Source organism: Acinonyx jubatus, chromosome E2, assembly GCF_027475565.1.
Source record: "Acinonyx jubatus isolate Ajub_Pintada_27869175 chromosome E2, VMU_Ajub_asm_v1.0, whole genome shotgun sequence".
Classification (NCBI taxonomy): domain Eukaryota; kingdom Metazoa; phylum Chordata; class Mammalia; order Carnivora; family Felidae; genus Acinonyx; species Acinonyx jubatus.
Genome location: NC_069396.1, coordinates 27,902,566 through 27,922,588, shown reverse-complemented (window position 1 = coordinate 27,922,588; position 20,023 = coordinate 27,902,566). Strand labels below are relative to the sequence as shown.

Below are 20,023 nucleotides of genomic sequence, written 5' to 3'. Positions count from 1 at the left end.
CAGGTCATGATCTCACGGCTCATGAGCTCTAGCCCCGCATCGGGCTCTATGCTGGCAGCTCAGAGCCTGGAACCTGCTTCAGATTCTGTGTCTCCCTGTCTCTATCTCTGCCCCTCCCCCACTCACACTCTAATATAAATAAACATTTTTTTAAAAAGCCACTCTTCCACATAAAAACTATTGGGATGCCCTAGACAGCCCTCCTATCCTGAGTCTCCTCTTCCCAAGAAAGGCAAATAAATAAATGATCAGAAAGCAATGCACCTAAAAAACAACAACGAAGGATAACTGCTTAAAATGTTGACTTCTGTTTCAAGCAAGAACACAAAATAAAAGGGTGGCTATAGAAAATCTGGTAGAGCGATCATTTCAAATAGCCAACGCCATTCACCATTTTTGTCTTTTCGCAAACATTCTTCTGGGCAAAACTTTGCAACAACAACAACAACAAAATAAAGTCATTTAGGTCATAGCTTACTACTAGCTCCTATCCCTTGCCTATGGAATGTCACATTCAAATATCCATGCTTTTTTTTTTTTTAATTTTTTTTTTCAACGTTTATTTATTTTTTTGGGGACAGAGAGAGACAGAGCACGAACGGGGGAGGGGCAGAGAGAGAGGGAGACACAGAATCGGAAACAGGCTCCAGGCTCTGAGCCATCAGCCCAGAGCCTGACGCGGGGCTCGAACTCCCGGACCGCGAGATTGTGACCTGGCTGAAGTCGGACGCTTAACCAACTGCGCCACCCAGGCGCCCCTATCCATGCTCTTAATAACACCAACATGTAAGCCTGAAAACTATCAATGCTAAAACCTATGAAGCAATTTACCAAAACCCTTAGCACATTAACCTAACCCTAGAATCCCCTGGCCAGCTTAGTCAGTGGAGCATGCAACTCTAGATCTCTGAGTCATGAGTCCAAGTCCCATGCTGGGTGTAGAGATTACTTTAAAAAATAAATAAATAACCCTCTCAGATTGAACTGAATTTGCTTCTGCATTTCCGCAATGTTTTACAAATAAGAGGGTTCACTGACTAAGAAGCAAGGCTACAAATTAATATTTCTCCGGATGTTCTGCTCTTTTGCTTTATCCAACAGGGAGGTTTTGCCCTGGGGGAGAGAGTGGCCCTCCAAGCCCACAAATGACCTACAAAAGGTTAAAGTTAATTGACTGGCTGCAGTCATCTAGTATTTCTGCGCCTGAATTCACATGCTGGGTCTGTATGTGTTCCTTTTGGCAGTGTAGATATTAGTTTTTCTACTTATATAATGAACTGTGTTCATTTTCTTATCTTTTTTTATGGTCTGGAAGAGATTATATCATAGAAATCCCTTAAAATTTTGAAAACATTTAACTCTAAAAACATCTAGGTCCAGAATCATATTTGAAGGAAACTTTTTTTTAAAAGGCAACTTTTGAAAACTTCTCAAGTCTAGTAGTTACTAATTCTTGAATTAATCATAATAATTTATATTCCTGCAGAATATGATCCAATACAAATAAGATGTTCACATTTCTTTTTATTTTAATGTTTATTTGAAAGAGAGAGAGAGAGAGAGAGAGACAGTGAGCAAGCACAAGTGGAGGAGGGGCAGAGAGAGAGGGAGACACAGAATCCGAAGCAGGCTCCAGGCTCTGAACTGAAAGCATAGAGCCCGACATGGGGCTCGAACTCACGAACCATGATATCATGACCTGAGCCAAAGTCGGATGCTCGACCGACTGAGCCACTCAGGCACCCCAAGATGTCACATTTCTTACTAAGGAACACCACGCTCTTCCCTTATAATTTTTATATGACCATACCAAAGGAAAACCAATTAAAGAAGCAGAAACCAACATAAGGGTCTCATAGAACTATTCTTCATGCAACACCAAAGGAAGGTTATAAGGTACTGGCCAAAAGCAAAGACAAATCAGAGAAGAGAAGGCAGGAATTAGCTGATCTCCTTCAGGCAATCCAGCACTATCAGACAAGAAAGCTAGGGCAAATGGTACCCATGGAGATCTGGCAGCTACTTAGGCAGCTTCTAACAAGACAATCCTGACTTGCCAGAAGTCTGTAGAAAATACTGATTTGAACTTAAAAAAGGAAAGAAAGCAAAAAGATTTTATTTTGAATTTCATAGCTGGGAAGACAATATGATATCATGATTCTTCCCACTAAGTCGAAGTTTTCAGTCTTAAAGTTTTATTACAGAAGAGCCCTACAACTCCTTTTTTTTTTTTTAGTAGCCTACACCTAGATCAACCTGATTAAATTGCTTCTCATTCCTTCGAGGAAGAGATTTAAAAATATCTTCCTGAAAATTTTCCCCAAATAGGGCCTTAAAGACTAAAAGTCCACTCACTCATTCTGCAGTACTGACACTACACCAGGAAGAAAAAATGTACAAACATTATGAAGTTAAATCTGAAAAGTACAGCAAAGGGGGGCAAGTCCGTATTTTCATGTTACTGACTCTGAGTCCTGCAGCAAATAGATCTCAGACAACCAGTCCTCTGAATTATACCTGAACTCTGTGCTTAGACTTACCTTCCCATTGGACCAGCCAGTTATCAGTTCACACACTCCATCAGAATTAAGGTCGAAAGCATGAATGCTCATGGCATGATTTTTGGACTGAAAAGGAATTTCAATAATTAGTGCAGAAGTCTCTCAATATGTCTAAAAGCCCTGAATATTGGAGGCTGAATTATACTAACTTTAATTCTCCAGTATCGGGCTGTTTTGTCATAAACTCCAACTGTGCCATTGGAAAGGGCATAACCAAATCGACTACCATACATGGAGCAAAGAGAGGTGATTATCTGCAAGAGATAACACACAAAAACACAACATCTTTTCATTAAAGTTCAATTCCATGTGGAGTATGGCTTTATAAAATCGCATGCCTTGCTACTGAGTATGTTAAAATTAGATTTAAATCTGTTAGAGGGGAATGTATTTCTCTTCTCTATGATCCATGTCATCTATTTCAGAGTTGGGTTATGAGAATTAAATAAACTCATAAACTTTGTTATTTTAAATCAAACTTATGTGGCAAGTTTTGGCAAATTGTTTAAAAAAACATCAATAAAATTGAGCAATTGAGGATGAAATATAGTATACAGGATATAGAAAATATACAACAGACATTGTTATACACACTAACTCAAAACGTTTTAATGATTGTTCCAGTTTCCTTAACTTACCATATCCTACAGTTTAAATTTTAAAGACTTGCCAGCACACCTGGCTGGCTCCATGGGAGCATGTGACTCTTTCTTATCTCAGGGTCATGAGTTTGTGCCCCACAGTGGGCAGAGAGAGCATGTAAATAATAAAAAAAATAAAAATAAAAAATAAACAGACTTGTCGGGGCGCCTGGGTGGCTCAGTCAGTTAAGCGTCCGACTCTTGTGTTTGGCTCGGGTCACGATCTCACAGTTCATGAGTTTGAGCCCCGCATCCGGGCTCTGCACTGGTGGTGCAGAACCTGTATGGGATTGTCTCTCTGTTCCTCCCGGCTTGTGCTCTCTCTCTCCCTCTCAAAAATAAATAAATTAACTTAAAAATAAAATAAAATAAAGTAAAGTAAAATAAAATAAAGACTTGTAAAACCCACAGTTGAATATCTTTCATGTACATGCTCTTCTATGACATAATTTCTTATTTGCTACAGATGAAAGATGTTTTTTAGAAGAAAACATTATCTTTTGAAAAGTACAAACCCAAGCACCTGGATTTGTGACTGTTGTGCTGTAAAGAATGTGTACATCATACAGAAATATTTACAGGACTGTTTGGGGATTTAATATGCTTAAAAGGATAAAATTTTAGAGACTGAATAAAATTATCCTTTATTTAAATTAAAACCAAAACTTAACAATATCTCTGCTCCTGCAGATCCACTTTCTAATTCTGACACTAATACAAGAGATATTAAGAAATAAATTGTATAAAGCAGAGAATAGTTATATAATTTCCTCCACACCTACAGCTTTTCTACAAAACCACCCACTTCACTTAACTCTGAATACAAAGTGCTGTGTAGGACTCCAGAATTATTTCGCTCAAGGCATTCTTTTGGCAATACTCAGTACTATCCAACTGCCAAATGAATTATAATTTTGCTGATCTGCTAAACAGCGTTTGAGCTAAGAGCAAAATCCAACCGAAAGGGCAGGAAAATGGCCCTGAAATGAACAATTTTATAAAGTTCACGTTTTCATAACCTTAGCCCCAGACTCCGTGGGACCCTTAGTCCTTTATTAGTTCACTAGTTTCTCTCTTTCATGGACCAGGGGACCAACAGTCACCTCAAATCCCTAGCTCTATTTCATGTTCTCCTGTCCTTTTCTAGGATTTAGGAAAAAGGTGTTTCCAAAGAATGCACCTTCCTCACATGTAGCATTGACAATAAACAGAAATCCAACAAAATCTGAATGATTCCCACCCAACAGGAAAATATTTACTACAAATTTGAATGAAAGAAAAACGATAATGCAAGACACAGCATCTACTGACAGGTGACTCTCAAGTTGGCTTTTTTTTGGGGGGTGGGGGGCGGTAGGAAGTGGCAAACCCCGTTAAGAACCTAACGAAAGCTAAGGATTCTCTCTTCAAAAAAATCACACATTAAGCACATACACTTAAACAGAACCTCCTAACTTTCAATAGGGTAATTAATTTTCTCTACCTATAACTAGCAGTTAAAATTATAATAACTGTGAATATATAAATTACTTTTTTTTAAGTTTTTTAAAATGTTTTTATTTATTTTTGAGACAGAAAGAGACAGAGCATGAATGGGGAAGGGTCAGAGAGAGAGGAAGACACAGAATTCGAAGCAGGCTCCAGGCACTGAGCCATCAGCACAGAGCCCGACACGGGGCTTGAACTCACGGAGTGTAAGATCATGACCTGAGCTGAAGTCGGACGCTTAACCGACTGAGCCACCCAGGCGCCCCAATAACTGTGAATACATAAAAAGTATAGTAGAACTAAGTAAAAATCTATGATCCTCACTGTAAGATAAAGGTATATTAGCTAAACCAAGGATAACACTTTGTATATCAATATGCAAGTTTTGCTTTTTGGTCTTTTTTTGTAGTGGAACAGAAGCCCGACTTTCCTAGACAGCTTTTGTAAGTGGCAAGAAGCAAAGACAAGTGGTCAAGATGGGCCCTGAGGCCAGTGCCTCAAGCTTTCTGATCTAGACCCAAACACGACCTGAATAAATTTTGCAGGATCCCAGCAAAATCTGACCACTAAGACTCCCTTCTGTTGTTTTTTTCTGCCTCTCTAGAACATTCACAAGCCACTGCTCGTTTATCCTCTTCTCCTTCCTTTTTCAGAATATCCTAATTCGTTTTTCTGTTTCCATCTTGCCCAATCCTGGGGAACCAGCAGCATATAAATATCCTAAGAATGCCAAAACTACAACGGATAAGGATGATCTGTAGACAAATGAAGTTTAAACTTTTCAGAAACATCCCAGGTTCTATTCCATGAGCAATCCTAATCACGGAGAAACCCACAGGTTTCCAGTTCTCCAACATCTGATTTTAAGTTTACCTTAAAAAAATGTGCCTAAGAAGTACTTAATCTGAATGGAGAGGGAACGTTTTAAAACCCTCATTTGTGTACTTCATTCAAGCCCATTTAATACACACGATGAGGAGGCGGACAATCTTCAAATCCTGACCACACCACTTCGCAGCCATGACTGTGTTTGAGTAATTGAACAAAGGAACTTAACAACAGTTTCCTCATCAGGAAAATAGAAATAATAATATCTTCCTACTAGGGCTGTTGTAGGATTAAATGGGTTAGTTTACGTAAAGCACTTAGAACAGTATCTGGCATATATTAGGTGCACAATAAATGGCCACCATTATTAGTGTTCTTATTAATATGTATTAACTCATTAAAAGAAAGGCCTTTAGGTACTCAATAATTTTTCTCTAATCAGTCTGTTCAAAACGTATCTTTTCTCTTCCCCAGCGGCTACCCCTGCCTCCCCCCAACTCTGAAAATATATCTTGATACAGGATTTTTAAGTGTGTCTTTCTCTGTAACATGCAGTTCTGTTCAATCTCCACAATTTTTACTTCAAAACTGTCTGGGTTGTGAGAAGATATCCCAGCACCCTTGTCAGATGTGACATTTCACTGTGCTGATCTATCTTGCCCGCAGTTACCATGATTCTGAGGTGGCACTTCTTACCTCTGTTTCTGTCATTTCTGCTATAATCTCATCTTCTTTAAAAACTCGGATATCAAAATCCTCTGATCCGACAAGGAGCTGAAAAAAAAAAAAAAAAAAGAATCGTGCGTATTTAGTTCAACAAGCAAACACAGCAAAATTTCCATAAATGAAACAAAAAATGTGCACAGTACTTAAAACACTGCTCCTGATACCCAAGATCTGCTCCCTATAATCTGGTAGTCAGGAAGGTTCCTTCTACTGCGAAAGTCAACACCTTCGGTTAGTGAAGAAAAGGTGGCCACTACAGACTATCCTTCCATGTGGGCTGCACATCCTTCCAGAATATGTTCTTCCACCAAGCACCTGAAAATGCTCCCCATTCTCTGCCCACAGATGGAAGCCCGGTTTCAAATGCCAGAGACCGGTATCCACGGACAAGAGACAGGTAAGCCGGTGCCCAGTACAGCACTTGGCTGGCTACTCAAGAAGCTAACTTCTAGAGTAACCATTAGAATAGTTTCAAAGGCTAAGAGCCAATCTCTAAAACTTTCAGATTCCTGAAAAAGTCACAGTTGAAAACTACTTACAATTATGGTTTCAAAGCATCTGAAGGTAGCTGTAAGATTGTGAATATGGCTGTGGTCCCATCAAATGCTCTGCCCGCCCCCCCCCCCCACCCCGTCCTGTGTCTTTGCAACATTACAGCCTTGATCTTTACATCAGACAAATACAACTGATTCATTGTTCAAAAGAGAAAGACAAATGAGGCCAGTTGGCTTGTCATTTAGGCAACAGAGCACCAAAATCAACCAGAGAAGTAAGTGTTAACTTCTCTTAACCACTAATGTCACTGTCATGGGGAAATTATTCAGCTGAGCACACAAGATAAGTATCTCCTCCTCCACACACCTCTTTCTTACCATCACCGTCAAAGTCACATAAGGCCAAGGAATGAACGTTATCTCCAGTAACCTGAAAATAAAACCAAAACTCATTAATATGCCATCTTTTTTCGCTTAATCCAAATGCATTAGCTACATGAAAGAGGATTATACAAACCACCAATGGGTGTTATTCAAATTACAAATGTTCTTTTTTTATGTACAGAATTAGAAAATATGTTTTCCATTTTGTTTTTCTTATTCATTACAGCCAAGGGTAAAACAAACAAACAAAGCATAAAGAACATTAAGTGAAAACGTTTGGGAGGATTAAGAGAATGTTTTGTTTTGTATACCGTCCAAAAGAGATCATTTCCTTCGTGATCAAAACCCTGCAGAGCACAATTTCCACCAATAATCGCAAGAGGAGAGGAAATGTCCCCCAGTGTTCCCAGCACAATTGCATTGGCCCCATCTGCAACCTAAGAAGGAAAAAAAGACATAAAATCTCAGATACACTGATGCACAGGCACAGTGGACATAAAATAGATCCTCATTTTTATTTGGACACTCAAATCCCTCTGTCGTCATTTGTGAGAAGCCACGTGGTCTCGTGAGAGGCAGCCCAGGACTGTCCATTGAGGACAGTCACTGTGGCTTATTTGTGCCTCTACCAGGATGAGCACAGATTCAGGATCAACTCAGGCCACTGGCCTCTCACACTAATCTGCTGCGATAAACTGCTGCAAAATCCAAGGCTCTCTAGAACTACTAGTTCTAGGGGCCCAATTCTTGACAGAATCAAACTTACGCCTTTAAAACACCCGAACTTTTGTAATCTATTTTAACCACTTTGCATGGAAATCTTTTTATTGCTTATTACCCAGTTCTCTTGCTACTAGTCCTTTTACTTGTAAAGTTACTAAGAATTCTGTACAAAGAGTAATAAACCATCCAGAATTAATAAATGTCCCAGACTTAAAGTATATAAGCATAATTTAACTTATTTTTAGAAAATTCAAGGAAATCTTTGGAAATACTAACTGTTTATTATTAGGAAAACAGTCCTTATTTATATAATCTTTATGTAGGAAAACTATTTAAAAATTGGCTATAAAAGAAAGAAAACTTATTAGAAATCAAAACTGCTAAATGGCCAATAACTCAAAAGACAAAGTTAAAAGGTAAACAATAAACTGGGAAAAAATACCTACAAAATATGAGCCAAAGGACTAATTGTTTTTTAAATGAGCTAATAAAAAGCAAATAAATAAGAAAAGGGTAAACACCCCAAGCCAAAAAACAAACCAAACAAACCAAAAAGAAAATGAAAAAAAACAAAAAATAAACAAACAAAAAGGCAATTCACAAGAAATACTAATCACCACCAAACATGAAAATCCTCATTCTCACAATATATCATTTTTCATTTTTAAGATTAGAAAGATGAAAAATAACAAGATTATCCATTGTTGGTTGGGGTGTGATAAAACAGACACTCTCATATTCTGAGGGGAAGGTGGAAAACAGTAGTCTTTATATAGAACAATTTAGCAATATTCATCATTTAAAAAAGATTTTTAACTCAGTAATTCCAAAGCTCAATTCTTGACACCATTAATTTTATGTGTCAACTTGGCTAGGCCATGGTACCCAGATATTTAATCAAAAACATCATTATAGGCGTTTCTGTGAAGGTATTTTTTAAAATGAGATTAACACTTAAATCAGACTTTGAGTAAAGCAGGTTACCCTCTATAATGTGGGTGGGTGGGCCTCACCCAATCAGCTGAAGGCCTTAACAGAAAAAAGACTGAACCCCTGGAGAAAGGATTCTGCCACCAGACTGTATTCAGACTTAAGTTTCAACATCAACTCTTCCCTGGATCTCCAGAGAATTTGCCTAACCTGCATATTTTGGACTTGCCAGCCTCCACAACTACATGAGCCAATTTCTTAAAATAAAGCCACCAATCTCTCTCTCTCTCTCCCTAGAAGTATATATACACACATACACATCCTACACTCAATTTCAGTCTTATACAAAAACATAGGAAGAATATCTTTGTGATCCTGAAATAGGCAAAGACTTCTCAGGACAGAAAAAGCACCAACTATTAAAGAAAAAAACTGAACAGCTACACTTCAACAAAATCAAAAACTTTTGCTCATAAAAGACACGTACTTATTGGAATGAGCCACATACTGGGAGAATATGTTTGTTACATGTATTGTTATTTGTTATATATATATTGTAAACATTGTTTTATATATATATATATATATATATAAGAATTTGTATATAGAAAATCTATAAATCAATAGTATATACAAACTACCAATAAAAAAAGGCATTTTGTATATTTGTATATGTATATTTGTATAAAGAAAATCTATAAATCTAAGTGTATACAAACTACCAATAAAAAAGGCAAAAGACCTAGACATTTCACAAAAGAAGACACACGACTAGAAAATAAACACAAGAAAAGGTGTAATATATCACTGGTCATGAGGGAAATGCAAAATGAAGCCAAATACGACACCACTTCATACCTTAAAATGGCTACAATTAAAAAGACTGGCATAACCAAATGTTGACAGAGTATGGAGCAACTGGAACTCACGTACATCGCTGATGGGAGGTGTGAAATGGTACAACCATTCCTAGGTATCACCCAAGATAAATTAAAACATATACCCACAAAAAGACAAGTACCGAAATATTTCTAACAATTTTATTAATAACTGACCAAAAGTAGAAATGACTCAGTATGTCCATCCTACATGTCTATGATCAGAAGAAGGGATACACAAACTGTGTAATATTCACACAATGGAATACCACTCAGCAACAAAAAGAACTACTGCTCTCTGCAAAAACATGGATGCCTCTCACAGACCTGCCAAATGCAAGAAGCCAGATATCAAAGAGTCATTCTGTATGATCCCATTTGTGTGAAGTTCAAGATCAGGGAAAGCTAAGCTAAGCTGACAGAAATCAGAACGGTGAAAGTCTGTAAGATAGAAGAAATGACTGGAATGGGGCACAACAATATTTCCTGAAGTGATGGAAATGTTCTGTATTTTTACTGGGCATGTTGGTTACAGGGATCAAAACTCACTGAATAGTACGTGTAAAGTTTGTGTATTTCACTGTATGTACAATTTTATCTCAATTTTAAAATACAAAAAAAAAAAAGGTAATTGCATTTCTAGGAACTTATCCTTAGAAAATAATCAGAGAAATTGGCAAAGACATATGCTTATCAAAGTATCAACTGTAATACAGAAACTATGAAAATAACATAAATATGAAACAATATAGAACAGATTAAGCAAATTATAATATATTAACAAAATGAAAAAAAAAACATAGAGCCTAGTAAGAATGATGCAGGGATATACAGTGACTTCATATAAAGATGCTCACAATATAGCATTGAATAAAAAGGCTGTGTGCAGTAGCCAGGGAGTAGAGACAACACAAATGTCCATTAATGATGAGTGGATAAAGAAAATATGGCATGTCCATAAAATGGAATATTCTTCAGCCATAAAAAGAATGAAATACTGATACATGCTACAACATGGATCAACCTTGAAAATATTATCCTAAGGAAAGGAAACTCGTCACAAAAGACCATATATTATATGATTCTGTTTATATGAAAAGTCGAGAACAGGCAAATCTACAGAGATAGGAAGTAGATTAGTGGTTGCCTAAGACAGGTTGGGGGACAATGAAGACTGACTACTAATGGGTATGGGGTTTCTTTTAGGGATAATGAAGATGTTCTAAACTTGATAGTGGTGATAGCTGAGTAAGTCCCTCAATAAACTAAAACTATTGGATTGTACATTAAATAGGTGAATTGTATGGTATGTGAAGTATATTTTAAAATATCTTATTATAATAATATAAATTAGAGGGTAAAAAAATGATCACATTTTGTAAAAAATTTCACCTAGTGGGGTGCCTGGGAGACTCAGTTGGTTGAGCATCTGACTCTTGATTTTGGCTCAGGCCACAATCCCAGGGTCACGGGATCGAGGCCAGTGTTAGGCTTTGTGCCGAGCATGGAGCCTGCTTGGGGTTTTCTCTCTCTCCCCCTCTGCCTCTCTCCCTGGCTCACATGTGCTTTCTCTCTAAAATAAAAAATACATAAATAAATAAATAATTTCACTTAGTAAAAATCAGTTTAAGAGTTACGTGTTACCTCTAGATGGAGAAATTATGAGTATTTTTTTTGTTTCCATATCTTTTCTATAATAAATATGAATAACTTGAGTATTAAAGCTGCAGTAGTCTAGGGGCACCTGGGTTGCTCAGTCGGTTACGTATCCGACTTCGGCTCAGGTCATGATCTCGCGGTCTGTGAGTTCAAGCCCCATGTCAGGCTCTGTTGCTGACAGCTCAGAGCCTGGAGCCTGCTTTGGATTCTGTGTCTCCCTCTCTCTGTGCCCCTCCCCTGCTCACATTCTGTCTCTCTCAAAAATAAATAAACATTAAAAAAAAAAATTTAAAATAAATAAATAAATAAAGCTGCAGTAGCCTATAGATGGCAGGCCACAGTAAGTGCTTCTCCTATAAACTACTATACTAAATTTTAATGCAAAGCCACCAGAAGGTCTGTCTACTGACCTCCTGGCTCTTGGCTGAGTTCTCAATAGATCTTGACAGATGGTGGTATCACAGATATACCTCATGGGAGACAAGCTGGAGTGTCACCAAGTGGTTACCAACCATGATAAAACAAGTAAGTGTCAAACAGATAATGCAGATATAAATGGAAAAATCTCCGTGTTGTTTACGTCACAAGAGCCATATGATAAGCAAACCAAAATAAATGTCTGATCTTTTTCAATCATAAAAAGCCCATGGACATTAATGAGTAACAGGAATATCATGGTTATATAGGGGTATACTTGCCTCTCTGTAGAACAAATCTGAATTATTGTAGACATCATAAGCCAGAAGATTAGTCTGTGTCCCCACCAAAAGAGCATCATAGCCAAGTTCTGGGTTCAGTACTCCTGCAGTCAGGCAGCTGACTGCCTGGTTGATGTTGAGAAGTGAAACATCAGACTCCAGGGGGCTCTGGAAGACCCTGGATGCACTGACATGCTGACTCCGGGTATGAGGATTGTGAATAAAAACCTAAATTAAAAACAGTTCATTACATCCCCTTAAAATACCAAAACTGTAAAATTAACATACATTTATTAAGAGACCCATGGTATTAACAGATATCAACACTAACAAGAGGTCACTTTAACCACCTACAAAACACTCATACACAGTTATGTGTATTGCTAGCTTTCAACCACTATAAATTATGGAAATTCAGTGGTTCTTAGCCTTGCGAAGAACAAGGTAATGGACAAGATGCAGTTGTTGCTTCCAGGGGCAGCTTACAGGCTACCCACCAGCAGGATGTCAAGTACTCTTATGAACTAGCCTCTTCCCGATCAACCTTCCGGAAGCGTTACCAGCTACAATGTGGTTGCTACACACTAAGAAGATCACACAGCATACAGTAAGAAACACTTCCTTTAGCATCTTTCATCCCAGCACCTCATAAACTCACTTCCTAACCCTTAAAACTGGCTGTTTTAGGGGTGCCTGGCTGGCTCATCTGGAAGAATGTGTGACTCTTGATCTCAGGGTTGTAAGTTGGAGCTCCATGTTGGGTGTAAAGATGACTTAAAAAAAAAAATTAAAAAAACCTGGTTGTTTTAAGGGTTAAAACTGGTAGTTTCAAAGCCTGGCAGTTAGTAGATCTGTTTTACAAATGTAAACTGAGTCACACGATCAAGCTTCTTCAAGGTTTCACGGACCATACTAGTTAGACAGAATTAAATAATTAATCCAAACTGAGCAGTTTCAACTACCATATACATACACACACTCACATATGTGTGTGTGTGTGTGTGTGTGTGTGTGTGTGTGTTATCCCAAAAGGGGTAACTGGATGTGGGGCAGAGGTATACTGGATACTAACAAGGCTGTGGCCCCAAAAGGGCACAGAACAAAAACAGACATGTAGTATATCTGTGGTATTAAAGTTTCATTAGGGAAATCTTCACGGTCTCTACGAAGAAAAAAAGGGTGGGAAACACTGCACTAGGGACCCCTTAAGCCTCTTCCAGTTTTAAAATCCACTGATTTTAAATCAGTATTTCATCCCTTTGGTAGAAATCCAAATAGGACTAATTTTAAGTTATTACCTAAACAAGACAACCTGTTCAACAACAATAATTTTCTTTTTTTTTTTTTTAAACGTTTATTTATTTTTGGGACAGAGAGAGACAGAGCATGAACGGGGGAGGGGCAGAGAGAGAGGGAGACACAGAATCTGAAACAGGCTCCAGGCTCTGAGCCATCAGCCCAGAGCCCGACGCGGGGCTCGAACTCCCGGACCGCAAGATCGTGACCTGGCTGAAGTCGGACACTTAACCGACTGCGCCACCCAGGCGCCCCAACAACAATAATTTTCAAAGGAATTGACTGGAAATACACAGAAAAGGTATGTAGCTATGGAATATCATGTTCATGTCCTCATTCGTGTAATACTTTGTAATGTACTTTAATAAGTGTTACTGCATTTGATCCTCACAGCAAGCTCGGGTTTACAGATGAGGTCAAAAAGGTTAATGCCCTTTCCCAAGGTCTGGCGACTGTTAAGTGACAGGGCAAAGACCTGAAGCCTGGCATCTGGTTCCAGACCCTACACTCTGGCCATGATGTCTTACTTCCTTTTATAACAGTTCGGAACAAAAGAATTCTTTCAGAGTCTCCCAGTAATTAGACAGGCTGGAGAACAGGAGGAGAAATCACTTTTGGACTTGCTGTGCATTGCTATTGGAACAGAAAGAGTTTGAGATTCCCAGGAGCCGACTTCTCCCTAGCTTCCCTCCTGCCGTTCTCGGGTTCCGGGAGACCTACTTGTCCCTCGGGCATGGAAAAAGCCAAGCTCAGTCACACAACAAATGGATCACTCTCTGTGACTGGCTGAAGTTCACACAACATTTATTCTAACTGAGGGGATACTAATGAAAGTAGAAATCCAACTGGCCCCCTCAGCCCCATAGGCGAGAGAAAAAATGTCCCCAGAGGAAAACACTAATGTTCATCTTGCGAGAAACCCCTTTTTAAAATATCCTTGCTCGAAACAAAACAAATAAAATCCTTGCTCAGGCTCAGAGGCCAGATTCCAGTAAGTCAGATTCACATTCTCAACAGAATCCTACTTATAATGTCAAAATCCTGTTTCTGGAGACCTGAGCTCCAACGGTCAAGGAGGGCTTCAGCCTTACCTGGAATGTTTAATTATTTTTAGAAAAGAATATATTCCGGTATTACTTGGATCATAAAATACTGCCGTTTTTAAATATTAATATAAAATATCAGGTCATAAATCCAGATTTGTTTAAAGTTCTAAAGAAAAGATCCAATTACACAGGCCACAGGACTTTCTCGTCCTCTGTCTCTTTTTTTCCAACTCCGGAAACAGACCTAGACTCCAGTGTCCCTGCCTTTCACTCTAGATCACATTCTAATGAAAGGGTTTCCATAAAAACCTGTGCCTGATCTTCCTGCTTCCACCCCTAGGCTTAGCTCCCTGCATCTCTGTTGCAGTACCAGCCAGTTATCCTTTAAAACATTAATCAAACCCCATCACCCAAAACAATGATGTTTACACGGCCTACAGGCCCTATATGATCCCGCCCCTGGCTACCTCACTGCTTCCCTCATTCCGTTAGAGCCCTCACTTCCCTGGAACACACCAAGCTACTTCCACCTCAAGGCCTTTGCACTTGCTGATCCCACTGCCTGGAAGGCACTTACTCCACAAATATGTGGGGCTTGTTTCCTCCTTTTCTTCAAATCTCTGATCTACAATGATCTTATTAGAGGCCTAGGGATCACTCTGTCTAAAATAGCAATCTCCCATCATCTCTATCCCCTTACTGTTTCCCCGCCCCCCATGGAGACATTATCTGTTGTTATTTATATGTATATATAAATATATGTTAACATATAAATAAAATATAAAAAATAAAAATATACAAATATAATACAAATATACGTATTTTATTTTATCTCCCCCTGGTGTCTGGCTCCCCCTCTCAAATGTAAGCTCCAAATGGGTGAGGTTTGTCACTTTCAACCTTGCAACTGCAAAGCTAAGAACAGTGTGCAGCAGTAGTAAGCCCTCAACAAATTAGGGGTGGGGCCAATACTGATGGGACCTTTTCAGCCCATTTATTTAGCTGCCATGCACCCACAGAATTATACGAATTTCTTTTTGGCATTTGTCAGTACCTCTTAACAGTAACTAACATTATCACATGCCAGGTTCTGTGCTAGGGGCTCTACTACATTATACTACCTAATGAAAATGAATTGTAATGACTTTCTACTTATGTATCTCAAGGCATATTACATAACATACAACATAGGTAGAAGTGTCTTGAAAACTATAAACTGGGAGCCTGGGTGGCTCAGTTGGTTAAGCCTCCGACGCTTGATTTTGGCTCAGGTCATGATCTTGAGGTGGGTGGGATCAAGCCCTACATTGGGCTCCGCACTGATGGCACAGAATCTGCTTGGGATTCTCTCTTCCTCTCTGCCCCTCTCCCCACTTGTGCATGCACGCACGTTCTTGCTCTCTCTCGAAATACGTAAAGTTTAAAAAAAAAAAAAAGAAAGAAAACTTTAAACCATTATATAAATATTAGCTTATTAAATCCACATTTTAAATCCACACTGGGTTGGGGCACCTGGGTGGCTCAGTCCGTTAAGCTTCTGACGCTTGATTTCGCTCAGGTTATGATCTCATGTGAGATCTCATGTCAGCCTCTGTGCTGACAGCACGGGGCCTGCTTAGGATTCTCTGTCTCTGTCTCTGTCAAAAATAAATAAATAAACACTTTTTAAAACTCCACACTGGGTCAAGAACAGGTACTTTAACTTCATTGCCACCACTTTCTAGTTGCATGACCTCAAGCATTACTTTGAACTTCTCTGAACCGCTATTCTAATCAGTACAGTAGGAGTAACAAAAAGAAAATAGCAATTAACAATTAGTGGCTTATATGCCTACATTTCTCATATGTCAAGCGCTTTACATGTATTAACTTATTTAGTCCTTATAACAACCCTGTGTGGCAGATACTATTATTACGAACTTTGCCCAAGGTCATGAAATTAGTAGGTACTAGAGCCAAGACCTGTGTTATGCTGCTACTCTTGGCATTGTAGCAAGGATGAGGAGATAATTAATGTAATGAAGCCTTGTACCTATTAAAAGTTATTGCGCTTGGTGTCACTGTATTCCATGTATTTGATCATGCCTCCATCAGTGCCTTGATTTGCCTTGTCTGCAGCCCTGCAGGATTATAAGCTTTGTGAAAGCAGGGATTCCAGCTTTATCTCTGAATCCCCAACATCTAGCACAAGGGAGGTGTTAAGTTTCCTGAATGTTAAATGACCATGTCTTTTTCACCTCTGTGACTCCCACACCTTGCACAGCATCTGGCACATAGTAAGCGCCTAACGGGTACTTAGCGAATAAATTGTAGGAAAAGACATAAATGTGCATGGATAAAGATCAGGTGAAAATTAATTATTTAACTTAGGGGTCTTTGTATTTTTTTCCCCTTTTTTTCTGTAAAGTTGTTTGGCTCGAGAGGCAATATAAAATAGTGGAAGGAGCTCCAGAGTGACAGGCAGAGGCCCTGGACTCAACTCTGGGGTGGGCTACCTACCACTCCTAACCCTGACCAAGCCCCTTCCCTTCTGGGGACTTTTCTTCCCCAAGCTCCCTATCTGCACAGGAACTCCAACACTGTCCAAGTCTAAATGCCTGAAGACAAGTAAAGTTAAGTGCTTAAAAAAGCCCTTCATGCGAGACCCCATTATTCTTCCTTATTCTGCGCGGGAAGGACGGCTACCGACGCTACCGCCCGGTCGCCGGGCAACCGTGGCTGGAGGCGGGGTCGCAGGGTGAGGGGCGGGTCGCATCGGAGCGGCCTGCGGAGATCCTGGGGACTCTAGGGACCCGGGCTCGGTGTGGTAGGAGCGGTTACCTTGCCCGCTTGGGTGGCGGCTGCCAGGCACGGGTGAATCCCGTCGTAGCGCCCTATGGCCACCATGCGGGGGCTGATTTTGTGGCGCAGTTTCAGGGTGAACACAGGCAGCAGCATGATGGCGGCGGCTCAGAAGAGGGCTCGCCGCCCGAGGCATGAGTAGCGGAGCCGGCCTCACCCGCCGCGGTGCGGGGCTCGGGGACCAGAGCAGCCCGTCTTCAGCTGCTTCAAACCTGGCGCGAAACAGTGCGGGACCTAGGAGGCCCCCAAACCGCCCGCTCTTTTCTGTGGCTGCTCAGGCCCGCCGAGCCTCTTCTGCGGCTGCGCAGGCTCCGCCCGGGTCCTTCTGCGCCTGCGTGGTCCGAGCCTGATCCTGAGGTTGGTTCGCTTTCTTTGGTAGAGTTGCGTGTTTTGTTGCTGTTAACTTGACCCAGTTCCATCCCACCGTACGAATGGGTCTGAGCCGTTGCACCCCCGGGGCTTCTCCTTAGCACCACAACCAAGCTGCACCCCTGCAGATTCCACACACTAGTACCGCACTCCCAAAGGGTCATTAATTCAAGAAAAGGTGTCTTGGATGCCTGCTCTGCCTTTTGATTTAACTGTTAGTCGAGGCAAACCACCGTGGTTACCTGCCCTAACTATACGATCCTTTCCGGATAATTTTTTTAATCACGCTTTAGCCTCTCATGTTTAAATAGTCTAGGGCCCCGCTTGTAAAATTCCCTATATATTTTTAAATGAAAACGTGCATAATTGAAACGTCACAAAACTTCTCTTCGTTCATTCAAGTACACAGTGTGTCAGGCACTGTTCTAGACAAAAGAGGTACAGCAGTAAACATAGCGTTTACTACTCCACTGGTGCTCTCCTGGCACTAACGTATTTGTCACCAGAGACCACCACTAAACAAGAAATACATGTAGTAGGTCATTTGGTAATAAGAACTATAAAGTTAAAGGAGGAAAGAGGGGTAGAGGGTTGGAGGAAGTGGGGTACTAAATAGGATGGCAGGGAAGAGACCTCACTGACAATTGACATTTAGGCAAGGACTTGCAGTGAGGCATTCAGCCTGGAAGAGTGTTTCAGCCGGTACAAAGGCCCTGAGAGCTCCCTCTGGCTGCCTTCTGGAGATAGACATTTAAAAGCGAGAGATGAGATTAATAAAAACCAAAGGAGGAGACTGAGAAGGAGCAGCCATTGAGGAAGTAGGACCAGGAGCATAGTGTTCCGTAAGCCAAGTGAAGAGAAGGAGAAGGAAAATAACAGTGTCAGATGCTGTAAGTAGGTCTTAAAAGATGAGTTCTAAAATGTTCTTGTTACTTGGGTTTTGTAATTACAGCTGTACAAATGAACATCTTTCTTAAAGCCTACCGGTGTGTCTGTGACTAGGTACAACCTGTTTTGGAGATCATGTCAAAGGACTAAATTTGAGATCGTTGATGGAATGTCAGACCTCAGACAATGGACCTCTGCACCTCCTCTGATAGGCCTTGCCTCTGAGTTCTCCCAGCCCCTTTCTGCCCTACCACTTCCCCTGTCACTTAGGGAGACATCACAGTTCCAAGGAGTTCCCCGTAGTGGGAATTGCCCTGGGCTTGTCCCCCTGCCCTCATCCATCAGAATCTACTTTGTTTTGTGAAGTATCCTTCCCCTCCACCCCCAGACCCTACTTCCATGAAGTTGTCATCAGACTGAATCCACTCCACTCTGCTAATAGCTGATCTCAGCTTGATAGGCCACCTTTCCCACGAACAGCTTGAAAGGCATGAATCTCTACTAGAGATCACTTCAGGCCATCAGTTTCGGACAGACATTTATCGAGCGTCTCCATATGCCCGGCAGTGTCAGAGGACCTATGAAAACAGCAGTGAACAAGAAAGATGTAATTGTGCCCCTGTGGAGTTTACAACCTAGAGGACGTAGGGAGCAACAAACATTACCCATGAAAGCAAGTGAGATCATTTGGTCTGGTCATAAGTCTGAGGTGCTGGATAGGCCTCAGGGAAAGCCTCTCAGGAGAAACCTGAACTAGGATCTTTATGACAAGAAAGCAGAAGCCATTAGAAAGTGTGGGGGAAGGGCTTCCCACACAGAGGCAACAATAGGGGGAAAGGCCCAGGTTGGGCATGTTCGAAGATCAGGAAGAAGACAACGTGGCTAGAACCTAGTGAGTGAGAAAGAGGTCACATCACCTAGGGCTGTGAGCCATACCGAGGGGCTTAGCAGGTGGACAAGTCCATGTCTAACTGGATTGCCCTGTGAGGCTGGCCTTGGTCTCCCCTTACCCAGCGAAGCCTCACTCACTTTATGTACTGCCTTGGTGGCCTGGACCTTTATGGTTTCTCTTCCTAACAGGACGTTGCAATCAGCAGCAGCAGCATCACTGACATTTATTGAGCATTTTCTACATGCCATCATTTCTAAGACTAAATGTGGATCATCCCACTCAATCCTATAATAACCTTAAGAGGCAGGTACTATTTTACCCTATTTTACAGATGACAAAACTTTTCCTTTGTCTCCTCCTCCCTTCATGACTCTTCAGTGGCTCCCCATTTTCTACCAAAGAGAGCTCAAGCTCTTTGACAGCTTATGGAAATCAAATTCTGACCACCTTTGGCCTCTGCAAGCCTCCTTTTTTGCCACCTCTTGTCTCGAACTCGATCCCATCTCTGCTGCTGTCTCTAGCTTCCCTACCTTTTCTCACATTTACCCTCTGCCTGGACTGTCCTTTCCCTCATTTCATAACTCCCTCCCATCTCTGGGGACAGGCTGGACATCACAACTCCAGACAGTCCTATCTGCTCCCACATTTAGGAGGGGCCCGGGAAATCACATCATTTGCCAT

The 20,023-nt window shown here is 40.7% G+C and overlaps 1 protein-coding gene across 4 annotated transcripts in view; it reads right to left on the bottom strand.

The window, feature by feature from the left end:
• Window positions 1-18,957, bottom strand: part of BBS2 (Bardet-Biedl syndrome 2) — a 35,228-nt gene extending 16,271 nt beyond the window's left edge. For 3 of the 4 annotated variants that reach the window (XR_008293840.1, XM_027044394.2, XM_015070345.3), the window contains exons 1-7: window positions 17,173-17,513; window positions 12,011-12,238; window positions 7,434-7,559; window positions 7,106-7,168; window positions 6,215-6,292; window positions 2,711-2,815; window positions 2,541-2,627 (exon numbers count right to left, since the gene is read on the bottom strand). Coding sequence is in view for 2 of the 4 variants with exons in the window: in XM_027044394.2 (XP_026900195.1) it covers window positions 2,541-2,627; window positions 2,711-2,815; window positions 6,215-6,292; window positions 7,106-7,168; window positions 7,434-7,559; window positions 12,011-12,238; window positions 17,173-17,289 (804 nt within the window). In the remaining 2 variants the exon portion in view is untranslated. Of the gene's footprint in view, window positions 1-2,540; window positions 2,628-2,710; window positions 2,816-6,214; window positions 6,293-7,105; window positions 7,169-7,433; window positions 7,560-12,010; window positions 12,239-17,172; window positions 17,514-18,915 lie in introns of those variants that run through there. The other variant, XR_008293842.1, reaches the window with a different exon arrangement.
• Window positions 18,958-20,023: the final 1,066 nt, after the last annotated feature.